This window comes from Carya illinoinensis, chromosome 16, assembly GCF_018687715.1.
Source record: "Carya illinoinensis cultivar Pawnee chromosome 16, C.illinoinensisPawnee_v1, whole genome shotgun sequence".
Classification (NCBI taxonomy): Eukaryota; Viridiplantae; Streptophyta; class Magnoliopsida; order Fagales; family Juglandaceae; genus Carya; species Carya illinoinensis.
In genome coordinates, this window is record NC_056767.1 from 10,675,684 (window position 1) to 10,694,281 (window position 18,598).

General features: G+C 31.4%; 1 protein-coding gene across 2 annotated transcripts; it reads right to left on the reverse strand.

Moving 5' to 3' along the window:
* Positions 1–2,008: 2,008 nt before the first annotated feature.
* On the reverse strand, positions 2,009–6,752 carry LOC122298365 (deSI-like protein At4g17486). 2 transcript variants are annotated; one of them, XM_043108088.1, is made up of 4 exons: positions 6,506–6,752; positions 4,226–4,513; positions 3,174–3,461; positions 2,009–2,686 (listed from the first exon to the last, which is right to left on the reverse strand). In XM_043108088.1, exons 2-4 carry the CDS (start codon positions 4,464–4,466, stop codon positions 2,442–2,444), a joined length of 774 nt encoding a protein of 257 aa, XP_042964022.1. In that variant the 5' UTR covers positions 4,467–4,513; positions 6,506–6,752; the 3' UTR covers positions 2,009–2,441. The 2 variants fall into 2 exon arrangements, with proteins under 2 accessions (XP_042964022.1, XP_042964020.1); XM_043108086.1 differs by having other exon boundaries at positions 6,459–6,752.
* Between the last annotated feature and the right edge of the window lie 11,846 nt (positions 6,753–18,598).

An 18,598-nucleotide genomic window follows, 5' to 3' on the forward strand; every position in this document is an offset into this window, starting at 1 on the left:
TGTTTTGGTTGAACTAAGCCAAGCCCAAATACCATAGGGTGATGCAAAATGCAAGCAATATGGGAAATATAAGAGTGTTGCAGAAATAATAAGAGGCTGGCACAAAAGGCAAGCTACCGATGGTTGTTCTAGTTTTTTATTTTCTCATTTGCATTCTTTGCCCAAGGCTAACAATTCAGGCTCAATTGTGTTTGATTTATTTACTGCTCTTTTGGACAATTTTACTGAGTAAAATAGTGCAGTATTACTGGATGAAAGATGAACTCATCAATTCCAGTAGGTAAAGAAGGAAAACTTTTAAGTAATGCTGCAGATGACACTGGCCATCCCACTTTTTATCTCATTAATATAAAATGTGATATTTTTATCACTATTTAGTAATCCTATAGTTTTCAAAAGAAATGCTCAAAAGTTTATGGCCCTGGGCGATGTCATTTTATCAGTGGCCGGCAGCGTCGAAACCGTCTGGTTCGGTCGGTTCTTGTACACTCCTACTTTTAGCTATGCTAATCTTTTGAACTTCCGCATGTAATTCTTCTAATTTAAATAAACAATTAACCTTAATCTTTTTCTCTTTTTCCGTTTTTAGATACAAAAATGGATTCGAAAACTTCTATTACTCTATTAGTTCCCCATCAATTTCACTAATCTCTTCAACTGTCACAAGACATAAATAAGCCTTACCAAAGATATTTGATCTTTATTTCTTGATATGGTGATAAAATGTTGATTTTGGTTTCACAGTTACAGAGACATAAGAATATGCACCTTACATAATGGGTTTTTTTGGGTGTCCATTAAATTTATGTTAATGTATTGTAAAGTAAATTTAATGAATTACATAAAATAAAAATAAATTTAACTAATTACCTGAAATAAATTTATTTTTGTGAAATTTTGTGTGGCTAAAATCACATTAACCATATAAGGTGTATAAGAAGAATTTCTCCCATATCGCTTGCATCATTTATAAGACATAGAAAAGTGTACATTGGTGCCTGCAAAGATTAATGTGTCATTTGGGCAGTTAGTTGATATGAAAGTTAAATAAAATATTATTAGAATATTATTTTTTTAATATTATTATTATTTTAAAATTTTAAAAAATTGAATTGTTTATTATATTTTTTGTGAAAATTTAACAAAGTTATAATGATGAGATTATATGAGATGAGATGAAACATTTCTTTTATCCAAACTAGACCTTGAGACAAAGAAATGATGACAGTCAATGCAAGGTTCTCAATACAGTTATTTTATTCTCATGCTGGTGTGTAGAGTATATTATTCATATTATTTTAAACAAAAAAATTTGATTTGTAAAATTTAAAATTTAAAATTATCTTTTAAATTAATTTATGTTATGTAAATATTTTAATATGAATGAGTTTGAGAATATATTTTTTAACACACAAATCTTGATGACATTTGACTTGACACATGTATCCAATTCCTTCCGTTACTTGCTTCGTCGTTAGCCACGTGCAACCAAGTGTTACTAAGCTATTTAACCCAAACGACATCGTTGTAAAAGACAAAAACACCCTATTTTATGGGATTGTTTGGGTCACAAGAAAAGCATGTCCAATGCATTGCAAGAATCTCTTTTCCAGTACATCCTTTTGACCAAATCATTGCATTTTCTTTTTTACCAGAAAGAGAAAGAAAGAAAGAATTCTTTTTATTATTATTATTGTTTTTTTAATTTTTTTTCCTCTCCCATCCTCTTTTTGTTGATGCTTGTCTTATCTGTTCACTTACAGAGATTAGTGCTCTTTTACTTGAGAAGAGTTCCCAATTAAAATGCACCTTATGGCCAATCAATCCGACAATTCATTGATTGAAAAATACTTCATCTACATAAGAATGCTACAAATGTGATTTTAGTCAATTTTCTTTTGAATTTGTGAGAAAACTACTCTCCTTGAAAGCGACCAAACTTATAAAGCGAGCAATACCTATCCAAATCCCTTCTTCTGATCGCTCAACTTATAATAGACAGGAGAAAGAAGGATGAAACATCACAAACATCACATTATATTAGTATTTACAGGCTGAATAACAATGGAAGAAGAGTAGCAAAAGATTAGTTCCATTCTGTACCCATACCAGAATTGAGAAACTTTGGAAAAGAATCTGCCATGCACAACAAAAACTACCTAAAATATAAAATAAAATCAAACAAAACACACTACAAGTACAATCTACAGCTAAAGTAGGGCAATGCTTTGACATGCATGCTCTCTCTTCTTACTGGTTTCGACATCAGACTAGTGTTACAATGTCGACAAGCAGCAACTCCCGACTCTACTAAATTCGAAAGATAATTAAGGGGCCACATGCCTTCAAGGGCCAGCGGACAAAAACAAATTTCCCCTTCAAGCTAAGCCGTTCGATGTAACTAAGAAAATCAACTGATTGCATACCCTCCAAGCATTTTCTCACCTCTCTTTCAAAGAACCAAAGTGAGACCACCTTAATTCCCATGCTGGTAAGCAGCCTTTCAAAGGTGATTGTAGAAATAATGAAGATGTTGACAATTGCTTTTGCCTTGTGGAGATCGAGGAAAGGCAACTGAAGGAACTCCTTAGCCTCTTCTTCTCACTATCATGCAGTTCGTAATCATGGTCATGCCTTACAGCAGATACCTTGAGGGTTCTAGGAAGTATGCGGTTGCATATTGAACCTACCACAAAGGAAACAAATTTGATTAACAAAATTACATAAACATCATAGAATACACAAACTTTTGTGCCACTCTACTAGTAGAGGCTAATACCTAAGGAAAAGAGAAGGTTTAACTACAAGAAAAGTTGTCCAGCTAGACAGTAAATATAAAATCCAACAGTTCAAGTCACATAGATTATGATGCTGTCTGTAGTTACAAGGGTTGAAAGGGGAAAGTCATTGGAGGCCGTGATGACCGATAAATTTTTCACTAAGATTTCTATTACAAAGCATAAGAAGTCATTTGTGACAAAATGTATCAACTTTTAATTGGATTGGTAGCAGCACAATCATGGGATGAAAATCTTGAAGGGCTTGGTTTTTGTGGATACAAGCAAATATTTGAATCCAAAATGCCCAAAATATATTTTGGCACAGAACTCCATGCAAGTAATATTAAATGAACTAATAAACCAATGTGTCAGAAGGAAATAAAGAGCGAGTACCTATTTTTGCTAGTCGATTTACCCATTTTGGAATTGGTTTTCCTGTGAGCTTGTAACAAACGTCCATGCAGAAATGATTGCAGTTCTTGGCAATTAGGTGATACGTATCTCCATGGTAGCTTGATGAGTGGCGCTCCATGAATGATCTCACCTGATTAGGGTCCAAGCTTGTGGTCCCAATGAATATTGATCTCCTGAACTTGAAGCCTGGGCACTGCTGCGGTTCAACCTCAAAAACACCACTCGTGGGGTAGTCATGAGCTCCAAATGCATATTCTACACCATGAACTGTACAGAGCAGTTGTGGCTATCAGAAAGTCGTGGACATTCATTTGATAACCCAAAAGTAATATAAAGAAGTGAGAGTAACTAAGTACAGATTTCATATGCTACTTGCTTTAAAATTTATTAGTTATGCTACTTTTGAATCAGAAATCAATTTTTTCATACAACTGGCAATTTATTTCTTCTCCTTTCTCTTTATTTAGCTTGTATTACATAATTACTTATAATGGAATGCAGGACACCAATCCCCCCACCCTCCCATCCCAGTTAAAGTGAGTTTAGCCTAGCTCCAATTTCTCCTTTAAGTAGAATCACACACGCCTGCAAGTCACCAAAATAGGCATCCAAAAAGCACAGACCACGAATATTCTGCACCTCCTAGGGTCTCAACAAGATTCATATAAAGATCCATTTTCTCATTCAATTTCTCTCTATTTCCAATGACTATTTCAAAATGTTCCAATTTAAAAGCAAAGTGAGCCGCTAAAAATATGTCACATAGTTGGATGTGACTAAGGATGACAAATTTAGGATGAACTGATGAAGAGTAGCATTGCTCAATTTAAAAAGCACACGTGGACTGAAACACTACCTATTCCTCCAAGAATAATATTATTGATTTAAGTAGAAGTAGTAGATACAGATATCATCAAGTGAAAGCTAAATAAAGACAGCTAAGCATAAGAGTCTGGGTAATCCTGGGATTAACCGCAAGTCATTTTAATGAAGACATGAATTTGGCATTTCTAAAATGGACAAAAACATACCTTCCACACCAGAATGAAAGATACCAAGGCCTGCCCAGTAAACATAGCCATTCATGGGTGTCAAGTCATACACATTGAGATAGACTGGAGTATTGCCTGGACCATAGCTAGTTGACTTTGCCTTAGAGAACATACAAAACCTGGTGGCTGATTTTCTTTTCAAATGAAGCACAGAAAACCGGGAGGCTGATTTTCTTTTCAACCGAAAAGGCATAATGGATTTCTTCAATCCAAACTTCATGTTACTTTAATGTTCAAAACAAAAATCAGTTGATGGCTGTCCTTTACCTGAGCACATGGGAAATATGCTGACATTAACCCTTTTATTTAAAAGATATTGGACTAGTGAACAACAATACAAACAAATGCAAGAAAACAAAGAAAAACAACTGAAACAGTGGGGTCAAAAGAACACAGTTAATGGATATACCAGCTATTGTTCTCCTCTTTTGCAGTTCAATGACTCTACTACAAGTAAATTATTTTTTTTTTCAAGATAATATCATTTTTTTTTCCTCAAAATAAAAGTTACCAACGTAGCTCAAGAAAAAAATGTTTTGTCTTCAAGAAGGCAATCAAATCTTCATAATAAGGAAGGTTTCAGTTCAGAGCCAACTCTATATAGTCTTAAGAAATTCAGATTTTTCTCTTGGTTATAATTTCTTAGATGAAGAAAACTATAAATAAAAGACAACCACAGAATAGAAAGAGAAGTGTAACAAGAAGAAAAAAAATCCAGTAATCACAGAAAGTGAAGACTAATATAAAAATGTTGAATGCTAATTTCTGTAACAGAAGTTCACAATCAGAGCAGGACATTGCTAATTGCAACATAATAACTCATACTCAGACGAGTGATGAGGGAAAAATAAGAGTATTAGAGCCTAGGAAAGCCAATAGAAGAAAGCCATCCACTACAAGAATAAGAGGCAAGGATAGAGGGAGTGCCAAGTTGACTTAGAAACTAACCTTTGCACCTTCAAAAATTGGTTAGGATAACAAAGAATGTTAACTGGAAGTTTTGCCATGGAAAGGAACTTCAAGGATTTGATTAAAGAAACAAAAATCAAAAGTTCACTTCGGCGTTAGTTGTCCTTGGCCATCACTTCATGGACACTTTCTTTAGAACAGCTTTCAACATTGTTTACCTCAAGATCAAGTACTCAACTAGCAAATTGGAGCAACATTATCAAGCAACAATGCTTCCATGATTCTGAACCAACCATAGATCTTAAACGTCCTTTTCAATATCACCTTATTGTTCATTTGCCATATCACCATTATTGTACATTTGTAATCTCTCATCGTCAAACCGGCATTGATTAAAAGGCAATAATTACTTGATGGCATTTGCTGATACACGTATAGACTGCTAAATTTGGTTTCTTTCACCTCCGATGTACTGTGTTTTGCTAGTATCACCTAGTTACGGTCTCTTTTTAATTTTCTGCTTTATTTTTTTCCTTTCTAATATTTTGAGATGAAACCACTCAAAATTTTTTTTTTTTTTTCCTTATACGTAGAACCATTCAAACAATATTACCAGTAGTTAATGCATCTTTAAGGAAATTTAGATTAAAACAATAAATTTGTTCAAGAAAAATTGAAACGGGCAGAGAGAGAGAGAGAGAGAGAGAGAGAGAGAGTTACAAAAAAGACTTAAGATCTCAACAACTCCCTATTCCATTTGTTCCATTTGGGGAGGTCAAATGAAAATTTTAATCCATAAACATGTAAAATTGGAACAAATTAAAAGCAAACAATAACGTGTAGTTTTGATGAAACTAACTACATGTACGAAACAAGTTTTAAAAAATAACCAAATTCATCATAATTAGCCAGGATAGGGGAAGAATTATTTCAGATCTAGTTGAGACTGTAATGCATCAGAATATACACACGCAAACACACCAGAAAACAACTTCATAATGAACATGTCCTTCAGAGTAAGAGATCAGACAGATAAGAATGATAGTATTAGCTACTTACAGCCAATAACAAGAAACAAAAGTTTTCTGACTCATTGTCCAGAAAACACGGGGCATGATGAGAGGAATTGGTATCGTATATTTTAAGCAAGATCACATATTTCCTAAAAAATTTTCTCAGCAACCAAACAACCCAAGAATATAATTACTGATTAACAAATACAGCTAAAGAAGTTAAAACTTTTGGGTATGCAAGACCAACCCAAAAGACAAAAAACTTGAGCAATTAAAAAGGCAAGTCTTACAATTCTAGGGAGGGGGGAAAACGGGATAGAAGAACTGAAGAACTCCCAGATTTAGAGCAGACGGGCATTAGATCCCAACAAAACCAGTTTCTTCACCTTCACCATTAAACGATCTACGAAAAACCATGGTCCTTGAAGTTCCTCAACAAAAAGACACTCGTTCCAGATTCTGACGCGAGAAAAAAACAAATCTACGGATATCAATGCCAAGCCTTTTCCTGTCTCGTGTCTCGCAGACAAACTATGGGATAATTGCTATGTTTAGTTTAGTTCAGTCCCATCCCACATATAGAAGCAGTATCGTACAGTAATTATCTTGTTAGAATTATTACAGAATCAAATAATCACGTGGATCTATACTGCTTCAACAACACTAATAATGAATTGTTCTCTTTCTAAAATTAGATTATTAATTTATTAAAGAGAATGTACATTTAGTTATCTTTTATATGAGTTGGCCAGCTGTAACATGTAACATTTTGCAGTCAAACAATGGATCCCACGCTGCCCATCTTTACTCTTTTTACAGTCTAACATTTTGCAGCATCCAAAAAGAAGGCAATTCACATTTCGCACCATAAGCAGCCATGACTGAATAATACCATTTTAAAGAATGCACGGTGCAGAAAATTCACCGTTTTCAGAATTGGTGCACGCACCATCTTGCAAAATGGATTACTCCCAATCTATAAAACTGGATTCTACCTAGCATGCTCAACTTCTACAGTGAAAAAACTCTCCTTTCATTATGTAATTTGTATTATATAATTAATACTATGTTCATGTACTGCTTAGTTTATCTATCAATATATTAATCCTGCCGAGAAAAAAATAAAGGTTTTGGAGTAACGTTAAATAAAGTTATTTAGTGTATAAAAATTATGTAGTCGTTTCCAAAAAAAAAAAAAAATTTATTATTAAAAAATTAATTTTTTCTTATATATTTTGTATTTATTTTTATTTTTTTTAAATAACTGTATACACTTGAACTTTTACGATTACAACTATTATTTCTCATATTTTTCTACCAAAAAAGGTATAGATCATAAGAATACCGTATCACAATTTTTAATATAATAATAGTTTTTAAAATTTAATCATATAAAACTAAATTAAAAGTAAAGAGAAATTTTGTTAAAAAATTATTATTAGTATATTAGGTGATTGTATATAAGTTGTTGATAAATCATTTCTGTTTTAATAAATACATCTAGATTAATTCAAAAGAGAAACTGTTTTTAACAATAATTCTATTTATACGGGTAGTTTTAAGACCACTTCATCATCCCTTGACTTCATAAACATCGTCACAAGTTTTTAACACTGTTGACTCCTCGGAGTCTAGCTTAGGCCACGAACTTTTGTACATGGGAAATGAAGGGTGCCTGTTATCTTTTTTTTTTTTTTTTTTTTTTTTTTTAAGGATGTGATTTGGACTGTAACGTAAGATGAAATGAGATGAGATGATTTTAGATAAAAATTAAAAGTTGAATAAATATTATTAAAATATTATTTTTTAAAATAATTATTATTTTAAAATTTGAAAATATTAAAATATTTATTATATTTTGTGTGAAAATTTTAAAAAATTGTAATAATAAAATGAGATAAAATATTTCTACTATCTAAACGGGGCCAAAGTCAACTCTCTATTGTTCTCTATTCATGGATATTATATGAGAAATTATATTTATAATTTTTAAAATATATAAGTCTCATGCGCTCTATTTAAAAAAAGTGAATAAATCTAAGATTAATATGAAAAAAAAATCCCTTTTTAATAGTGTATCTTACATTCTAAAACTGTATTTAATATTAGCGTAACAATGTGATTGCAAGTCTAATTTCTCATATATTTTCACCGCAAATATGAACGAGAAGATTAGACCAATTCCTCATGTGATTTTTATGTGGGATGTACAAGAATCTCATTTGACCTCCCTCCAATATACAGCATTATATTGGACTAGTCTCTTTTTTAACGCATTTAACATCCCACTCTCTAAAAGGGAAATACTCTAACCATAAAAAAAATTATACAAAAATAATATTATAAACTGACTTGGTATAATGTGATTTGACAGATTGTAAAGTTATTTTTATCGTAAAATAGATCTAACAAATCAGATAAAACTACATAAGTTTGTAATATTGTTTTAGTGATTATTTTGTGGATGTAGTATAAAGAGATTACACAAAAGTAAATATATAAACTAACGTAGTTTGATATGGTATGTCAGATTGTAAAGTTATTTTTTTTATATCATAAAGAGATTACACAAAAGTAAATATATAAACTAACGTAGTTTGATATGGTATGTCAGATTGTAAAGTTATTTTTTTTATATCATAAAGTAAATTTAACGAATCACATAAAATCACATCAGTTTATAAAATTAGTTTTGTATAATTTCTTTATGCCTGTAACACTTTTTGATTAGTTATTTAATTTCTCAAAACAAAACTGATAAAATCACAAACTTTCATATACATAGATAGATAAACAGAGTCCACGACTCTATCTAATATTTTTTGTTCTGTCTTTCCAACTATCAATTTTTTTTAAAACTTTTAGTTTCTAAATCTCATGCTTTTGGAAAGGGTGATGCTACTCCCATGGAAGGAGGCCACCAAGAGAGTCATTGAATAGGTAAAAAATTGTCTTTTAATTTTTTTTTTCAAACATTTTTTTAAACTCATTAAATATTAAAAAAAATAAAAATCACAAATTCATTAAAAAGAAAAATAAAAAATAAAAAATAAAAAATAAAAAACTCAACCCGTGGCCACAATCCGTGGTCACCTTCTATGGAAAAATCATTTCCCTTTTGTAAAAGTTTATGCTTCAATAAATTTGGTATATAGAGCATACTTAATAAAATACTTAATAACATAATTTGATTCAAAATTTAAATCTTATAAATCAAATTTTATCATTGAAAGGACGTGAATTATGTACTCTACGCACTGACTTGATAATATAATAATTCTAATATTTTTGTCGCATGACATTTCGTCCAATGTCAATTAATTTTGTTTGTAGTAAAATAATTTTATTATTAAGTGAAAGAGACACATATTAAGACAGATAGAGAATCCCAACAATTATGTAAAAACAACACATACTATATATATATATATATAAAGAATAAAAAAACATTAGCAAATAAATGTTTGTTTAGAATAAAGCTAAGTGCTATAAAACAAATTGATGAACATGTTGTGGTCCGAAAGCTTAGCTTTCCTGCACGAATAGCAGTAGTAGTCAAACAACAAAAGAAAGATTGACCAAACAAAAGCAAAAAGAAAAGGAAAAGACGGGGGAAAGTTCAGTTTGGTATTGCAAAGAAGACATGATCAAATTGATTTGGAATTTATGTTGGAATTTATGTCCCACGTGCATTTTCTGCAAATCGAATGCACTGTCCTCATCTACACTGCATCGCCACACTACCCCCACTAAGGTTCAGCTGAATGTGATAGATATTACTTGTTTTAAGATTTTAGCTTCTTTTTTTTTTTTTAAATAAAAAAATACTTTAATGATAAAGATATTTCACAAAAAAAAAAAAATACTCATATGGTTTAATATGATATGTTATAATAAAATTATTTTTATTGTAGTGTACATTTAACTTATCTTATAAATTTATGTCGATTTATAAATTTACTTTTATAAAATCATTTTGCATTTAAAATATTTTTTTCTTGAGTCAGTAGAATAGGAAGAATATTTGATTTTATGGAGTGGAAATTTCTATTAGCTATATTCCTTGCTTTGGTTTTAATCACACTTGGATAAATTGAATCAATGAGTACGTCACAATAACCTCATACTTAATCAATGGAAAACCACATGGTCTAGAGTACCCAAATAGAGGAATTAGGTAAGGAGACCCTCTCTCTCCTTTTCTCCTTATAGTAGGGAGTGATGTGTTTTCAAAACTAATAACCACACAAGAACAAACTAGCAACATCATAAGAATTAAAATTAGTAGAAATGGACCGTATCCCTCTCATCTGCTTTTAGCAGATGATCTAATTCTCTTTGGTACAACAATTGCCCAAAATACTCGAGCTTTCCTTAAAAGTCATGAAACAGACCCTACTTGGTCTGGTTAAAGAATAAACATAGCAAAATCTTCCATCTACTTTAGCAAGGACAGTAGACCTAATATAATAAGAGAAGTAAGGAAAATTCTTAACTACAATATCTCATCTTCTAAGATCAAATATTTAGTCTAACCCTCAATTCTAGATCTTCAATAAAACGTCACTGTAATGAGATCTTAGAGACAATTCAAAGTAAATTGGGTGGATGGAAATCAAAACTTCTATCACAAGCAAGGAGAACAACCCTCATCAAATCAGTGGCAAGTGCCATTCTCTCTTACACAATGTCCACAATTTGGCTCCAAAAGGACATCACCAGTAAGATAGATAGAGCTCTAATGCGTTTTTGGTGGGGTTTTAAGGCAAAAAAAAAAAAAAAGAGATTGTATAATTTCACTCCAAAATCTTGGAATTCAATATGCAAACCCAAGTCAGTAGAGGCTTAGGCATTACACTTGTTGCTAGTTTTAATAAAGCTTTGCTGAGTAAACTTGGTTGGCATATGATCAATAAGGAAAAAAACATTGGTCCAAAAAATACTTGAGTAATACCTCTTGGAGCACTGTCTCAACAAAGCGAAATGATTCAAGATTTTGGAAAGGTTTGATTCAACAAAAAGATTTCATTCTCTCAAGCATATGCTTTCAGATAAACAATGCGGCTAATACTAAAGTATGGTTTGATCCCTGGATCCCAACATTAAACTCATTCACTCCCAGTCATAAGACACATTGCAAGACCCTCAATTGAAAGTTTTAGAGTTAATCTTATAGGAACCTAGAAGATGGAACACACTCATTTTTCAGACTCTTTTAACATAGAATTTTGTGTTGGAAATCCAAAAATTCCATCTTACAGAATTCCAGTATCACAATCAATAAGATACGCCAAGATGGACACATCATTCCTTAGGAAATTTTTTTGTCAAGTCATCATATGCTGCTATTGGACTCTAACAAAATGATCAAAGTGTAGCCCAGCCTCCTTCTACATGGAAAAAACTCCGGTCTTTAAAACTATAAGATCGTCTTAAGTTATTCCTATGGAAAGTGATAGATGACATCTTGCCCACTAAATCTTTACTTAGTAATTGCATTCGACTCTTAGAAGATTGGAAACTTTGTCCAATTCTCAAGAATTTTATGGAGGCAATCATCTTGGCCTCTGAATATATCTTCCTTTCTGCCACTAGGAATTAAGACCTGGATAGACACAATCTTAAATCCCACAAGTAAGCTCAATCTCTGAGAGAGTGAATCCCACCATTTCCAGATATTTGTAGTATTGGTAGTGGACAATATTTGGTTCACTAAGAGTCAGAAAATTCACAATGATAGTGGCCTAGTAGTAAAAAAATAACAATAAAAAAAAAATAAAAAACTTAATTGGTGGCTACCATCCATGACCACCTTCTGTGGAAGAATCATTTCCCTTTTGTAAAAGTTTTTGATTCAATAAATTTGGTATATAGAGTATACTTAATAAAGTACTTAATAACATAATTTGATTTAAAATTTGAATCTTACAAAACAAATTTTATCATTTAAGAGACGTGAATTATGTACTCTACACACTGACTTGATAATATAATAATTCTAATATTTTTGTCTCATGACACTTGGTCCAATGTCAATTAATTTTGTTTGTAGTAAAATAATTTTATTATTAAGTGAAAGAGACACATGTTAAGACAGATAGAGAATCCAAGCAATTAGTAAAAACAACACATACGATATATATATATATATATATATAAAGAATAAAAAAATATTAGCAAATAAATGGTTGTTTAGAATAAAGCTAAGTGCTATAAAACAATCTGATGAACATGTTGTGGTCCGAAAGCATAGCTTTCCTGCACTAATAGCAGTAGTAGTCAAACAACAAAAGAAAGATTGACCCAACAAAAGCAAAAAGAAAAGGAAAAGACGGTTTCAGTTCAGTTTGGTATTGGAAAGAAGACATGATCACCTTGATTTGGAATTTATGTCCCACGTGCATTTTCTGCAGATCGAATGCACTGTCCTCATCTACACTGCATCGCCACACTACCCCCAATAAAGTTCAGCTGAATGTGATAGATTTTACTTGTTTTGAGATTTTAGCCTTTTTTTTTTTTTTTAAATACTTTAATAATTAAGATATTTCACAAAAAAAAAAAAAATACTCATATAGTTTAATGTGATATGTTATAATAAAATTACTTTTATTGTTTGGTATATTTGACATATCATATAAAGTTACGTCGATTTGTAAATTTATTTTTATGAAATCATTTTATACTTAAAATATATTTTTCTTGAGTAAGTAGAATAGGAAGAATATTATTGAAATTTCTGTTAGCCATATTCACTTACTTTAGTTTTAATCACACTTTGGATAAATTGGACCAATGAGTGTATCACAACAACCTCATACTCTGTTGTAATCAATGGAAAACCACATGGTCTAGAGTACCCAAATAGAGGAATTAGGTAAGAGGCCCTCTCTCTCCTTTTCTCTTTATAGTAGGGAAGGATGTTTTTTCAAAAATGATAACCACACAAGAACAAACTAGCAACATCATAAGAATAAAAATTAGTAGAAATGGTCCCTATCTCTCTCATCTGCTTTTAGCATACGATCTAATTCTCTTTGGTACAACAACTGCCCAAAATACTCAAGCTTTCCTTAAAAGTCATGAAACATACCCCATCTGGTCTGGTCAAAGAATAAACATAGCAAAATCTTCCATCTAGTTTAGCAAGGACAGTAGACCTAATATAATAAGAGAAGTAAGGGAAATTCTTAACTACAACATCTCATCTTCTGAGATCAAATATTTAGTCTAATCCTCAATTCTAGATCTTCAATAAAACATCACTGTAATGAGATCTTAGAGACAATTCAAAGTAATGAGATCTTATAGACAATTCAACGTAAATTGGTTGGATGGAAATCAAAACTTCTATCACAGGCAGGGAGAACAACCCTCATCAAATCAGTGGCAAGTGTCATTCCCTCTTACACAATGTCCACAATTTGGCTCCTAAAGAACATCACCAATAAGATAGATAGAGCCCTAATGTGTTTTTGGTGGGGTTTTAAGGCAAAAAAAAAAAAAAAAGAAAAAGATTGTATAATTTCACTCCAAAATCTTGGAATTCAATATGCAAACCCAAGTCAGTAGAGGTTTAGGCATCATACTTGTTGCTAATTTTAATAAAGCTTTGTTGAATAAACTTGGTTGGCATCTGATCAATAAGAAAAAAACATCGGTCCAAAAAATACTTGAGTAATACCTCTTGGAGCACTGTCTCAACAAAGCGAAATGATTCAAGATTTTGGAAAGGTTTGATTAAACAAAAAGATTTCATTCTCTCAAGCATATGCTTTCAGATAAACAATGTGGCTGATACTAAAGTATGGTCTGATCCATGGATTCCAACATTAAACTCATTCACTCCCATACCATAGTCATAAGACACATTGCAAGACCCTCAATTGAAAGTTTTAGAGTTAATCTTAGAGGAACCTAGAAGATGGAACACACTCATTCTTCAGACTCTTTTCACAAGGAATTTTGTGTTGGAAATCCAAAAAATTCATCTTACAGAATACCAATATCACAATCAATAAGATACGCCAAGATAGACACATCATTCCTTAGGAAAATTTATTGTCAAGTCATCATATGCTGCTATTGTCCTCCAACAAAATGATCAAAGTGTAGCCCAACCTCCTTCTACATGTAAAAAACTCCGGTCTTTAAAACTATAAGATCGTCTTAAGTTATTCCTATGGAAAGTGATAAATGACATCTTGCCCACTAAGTCTTTACTTAGTAATTGCATTCCACTCTCAAAAGATTGGAAACTTTGTCCAATTCTCAAGAATTTTATGGAGGCAATCATCTTGGCCTATGGATATATCTTCCTTTCTGCCACTAGGAATTAAGAGTTGGATAGACACAATCTTAAATCCCACAAGTAAGCTCAATCTCTGAGAGAGTGAATCCCACCTTTTCCAGATATTTGCAGCATTGGTAGTGGACAATATTTGGTTCACTAGAAATTAGAAAATTCCCAATGATAGTAGTCTAGTAATAGAATAGTTTTTCAAAAAAACCATCGACATGTAGCAGAAGCAATGTAAAGTATGGAAATGGAAAGCTACAGATACTAACCTCAAGTGGACCTGCCTAGAATCAAAAGACACATTTTGATTTACATTCAATGTTGTAGTAAGGAAGGAAGGGAGCACATTAGCTGTAGTCTGCGGATTTAACAAGGGAGCCATACAATTTGTGGTAACCAGATTCATATGGAGTATTGATCCAAACCAAGGTGAGGCAATGGTAGCTTACATAGAAGTACAAGAAACATATTTAAGGTAGATAAAAAAAAATCATCATATAAGGAGACTCTTCAAATGCCATTATTAGTATAAATCAACCACAAAAAGCAAAAAATTAGGAAGTAGAAGGACTAGCAAGAGACACCATATTCTTGTTAAAATATCTTGAAGAATGGAAAACAGTCAAGATACATCGATCACAAAATAAATGCGCTCAGTCCATTGTGCAATAGGTACATTCCAACAATAAATTTAGAAAAATCCCTCTTATAAATATTCCAGCATGCTTATTAGAATTTCATAGTGGAAAAGATCCTAATTAACAAATATTTGGTTTGTAACATATGGCTGTAAGGTTAGGCTTTCTGTATTAAACTCTTGATTTTATTAATGAAGTTACTAAGAAAAAAAAAAAAGAATTGGAAGAATAGAATCTGAAGAATAGAATACAACAGGAGGAAATAGAATCTGAGCAATAGAATACAACAGAAGAGGAAGATTGTATTAAAAAATCATAAATAAAAAGAGCTATCCATCATCTCTGGCTTTTTAACACTTATCATTAGGGAATGTTTGAAATAAATATAAAATTTTCTTCGGAATGGATTGAAGGGAGGAATTTCATTCACTAAATGTTTTTGTCCTTTTTGGGTATGAGAGTAACATTTTTTTTTTTAATTATTACAAAAATGATAAAGTCACTGACAGTTGGGTCCCGACAATTTTTTTTATTATTTAGTGATTAAGGAAGTATTTTTTTAGTGAAATTGTTGTGATTTAAAAAAAAAAAAAAGAAGAAGAAAGAATATAAAAAAAATGAATAAAAAAATTACAAAAAAATAAAAAACTTTTTTGTTCTTATCAGGACCGGTCTCGTGCTTCATCCTCGGTGGATATAGCACTACTCTTATTATTAGATTAACCAGAGTCAATCATTAACTTATATTTTGTGTCCTATTAAATGCTCAATGTGTAAGAAAATTTGAAAATGAAACCAAAACACAACTTGAATATGAAACCAACACACATCTTGAAGTGTTTCATTGGTCTAATTTCCCATCCTAAAAGCTTTCCTAGTGTCCCCAAGCACACATGTGATGATCTTGTGCTAGGCATTGTATCATCAAGATTCTTTACAATTTTTCGTCTCCAAATGTTTTATACGATTGGAAGAAAGATAAACCTAATACTTTAATTTTACAATATAGAATACCGAAGCTCACACGATCTACAAATTACATTCCACTCATATATTTATATATATATATATATATTTTAAAAAAATGCATAAAAGTTAAGAAAAACTTATAAGGGATCTTAATCATGTAACCATTGCTTATGCGAGATTAATCAACGACTTTGTAACTTATTATTGTGTGTTAAATAGTGTTTTTATATGGAGTTTTTTTCCCAATTTGAATTGGAGGAAACTATTTAAGAAACTGGCATGTGTCTTTTGAACATGTGACAAATAAATATATATATATTTTTTATTGAAGCTGAGTCTAACATCTAAACACTAAACTCTTAAATCAATAAATATTACTCAACTCAAAAGCTCTTTACGCGTGGGAATCATATCTTTTTTCAACTCAACACTTTTTTACACATGGGACCTAAATATTTTTCAATTTCTCATAAATATATTTAAATCCATTTTAATATCTAAATACATCTATACTCATCTTAAGGGGGTTCCACAAAACTCTCGACTATCTCAACTCACTACTATTTATAAACAATTCAACTCAACTCATTTTAATTTATTTTAATATTCAAACGTGTTATAAAACTAGTGTTTTACAGATACAAAATATTGCCAAGATTTGTAATAAAGAAATTCAATACAGATAACAAATCTTATAAGTTTCGTTTCAGAAAAAACCCAACAAGAGTATTACTGTTTCTTGACTCAAAACCAAAATGCACAAGATTCACAATAACCACTCTGTTATCAAATATGTTCACAAGATTCACAAAACCAGCAGAATACCAACACAGATATATCCAAGAATATACAGCACTTCCAGATCCAGTATATAATCACGAATCAACAAATAACCGAGAGCATATATACACCAGAAATTAGCAAGGAAATAAGAATGAATAATGAAATATGAAAATAAGCAAAAACATAGAAAGAACACACCGAGATACGTGGTTCGACCCTAATGGTCTACATCCACGGCAGGAATGGCCTCAGAGATCTTTATTGATAAAGATTACAGCACAGAGAAGCCTCAGTTCAATAGGATTACAAGCCCTCACAAGAAATCGCACAGATTTCTCTCTAGAGATCAAACACAGAAACCCTAAAACAACCCCCTTCTCTCTTTTCTCTCTATCTCTCTGCCTCTCGAGAAAGACCCAGCCGCTGCATACAAAAAAGGACCCAACACCCTTAGGGTTTACACGGTAAGTATGCAATATATATGATACAACAGATGGTGACAAGTGTAATGATCCAGCGGCTTGGCTTATGAAGATCCAGATGGGAGCACGGGCTCCTCACGTGGACAGGTAGCTCATCACTTAAATAAATCAACGGCCCTGATCTTTCCTCGAACACAGCACCTCCACTTATTACACAGATAAAAGAGTACGTTAGTTTATTAAACAAATAGAGTAACATATAAATGTATTGACATACATATCACAAAACGGAGCCTAAATATAAAATTTGTAAGACGAACTTTTAAAAAAGTATATACTTGTTACATGTTTAATAGACAGATATTATATTTAAAGATAAATTATGGCAGATTTAAAAGACCTAATTTAGATGAAAATTCCGTTGTTTATTTAACCAATGGTCTAAATTACGGGGCACAAAGGCATTGAAAAGGACGAGGATCCAAGGCAATAATATTGGATTGATACCCAATAAAGTAGAAAGGTAGGTTGTTAAATTTTCTTTTTCATTTTACTTTCATAGCATACTCATCACTCTATATTCTTGGGATTTTTTTTTTAAATTTATATATATATATATATATATATATTTATATGAGTAGTTACAAGTTCAGCAATAGAACTATAGAAGCATTCTGTTTGTTTTTTTTTTTTTTTTTTTTACACCTTTTCTTTTGCTTTATTGTTTGTTTAGAATTAGGGTTTTGGCTTATACAGAGGCATGCAGTTCAGCTTATAGACTAATAACAACATTGAATAAATAAAAGAAGAGTTTTCTTATATGTATAAAGACTCAAGAGAAATGTATGTTGAGCTTTTTTGTTATTTTTATTTTTATTTTATTTTATTCTTCTTAAACTGATTGAGTTCTTTTATCTATCATTCATACACCACATATTTATTAAGAGAAAATAATAAAAAAAAATTAAAAATTATGTATGATCTGTGATGGGAGAATGCTGAGTAGAATTTTTTATAAAAATAATTTTTTAAAATTAAAATAATAATAATCGAATCAAAGTCTTGATTTAATATAGTATCAACGTGACTATTATTTCGTGATTAAAAACTAAAAGGGATTGTGATGTCATAAATTGAATGGAAGAGATTCAGATTGATGTAAGCGAACGTAAATCCCAACAAAACGACAACAACGAAAGACAAAGGGACCATGTTCTTGGCTAAAGGTGAAGCATTTGTTAAAGGAAGATACTTGCCTTTAACAATGACAGATCGGGTGGGATTCTTGTCTTCGAAAGACAGCATATGAAAAAAACAAT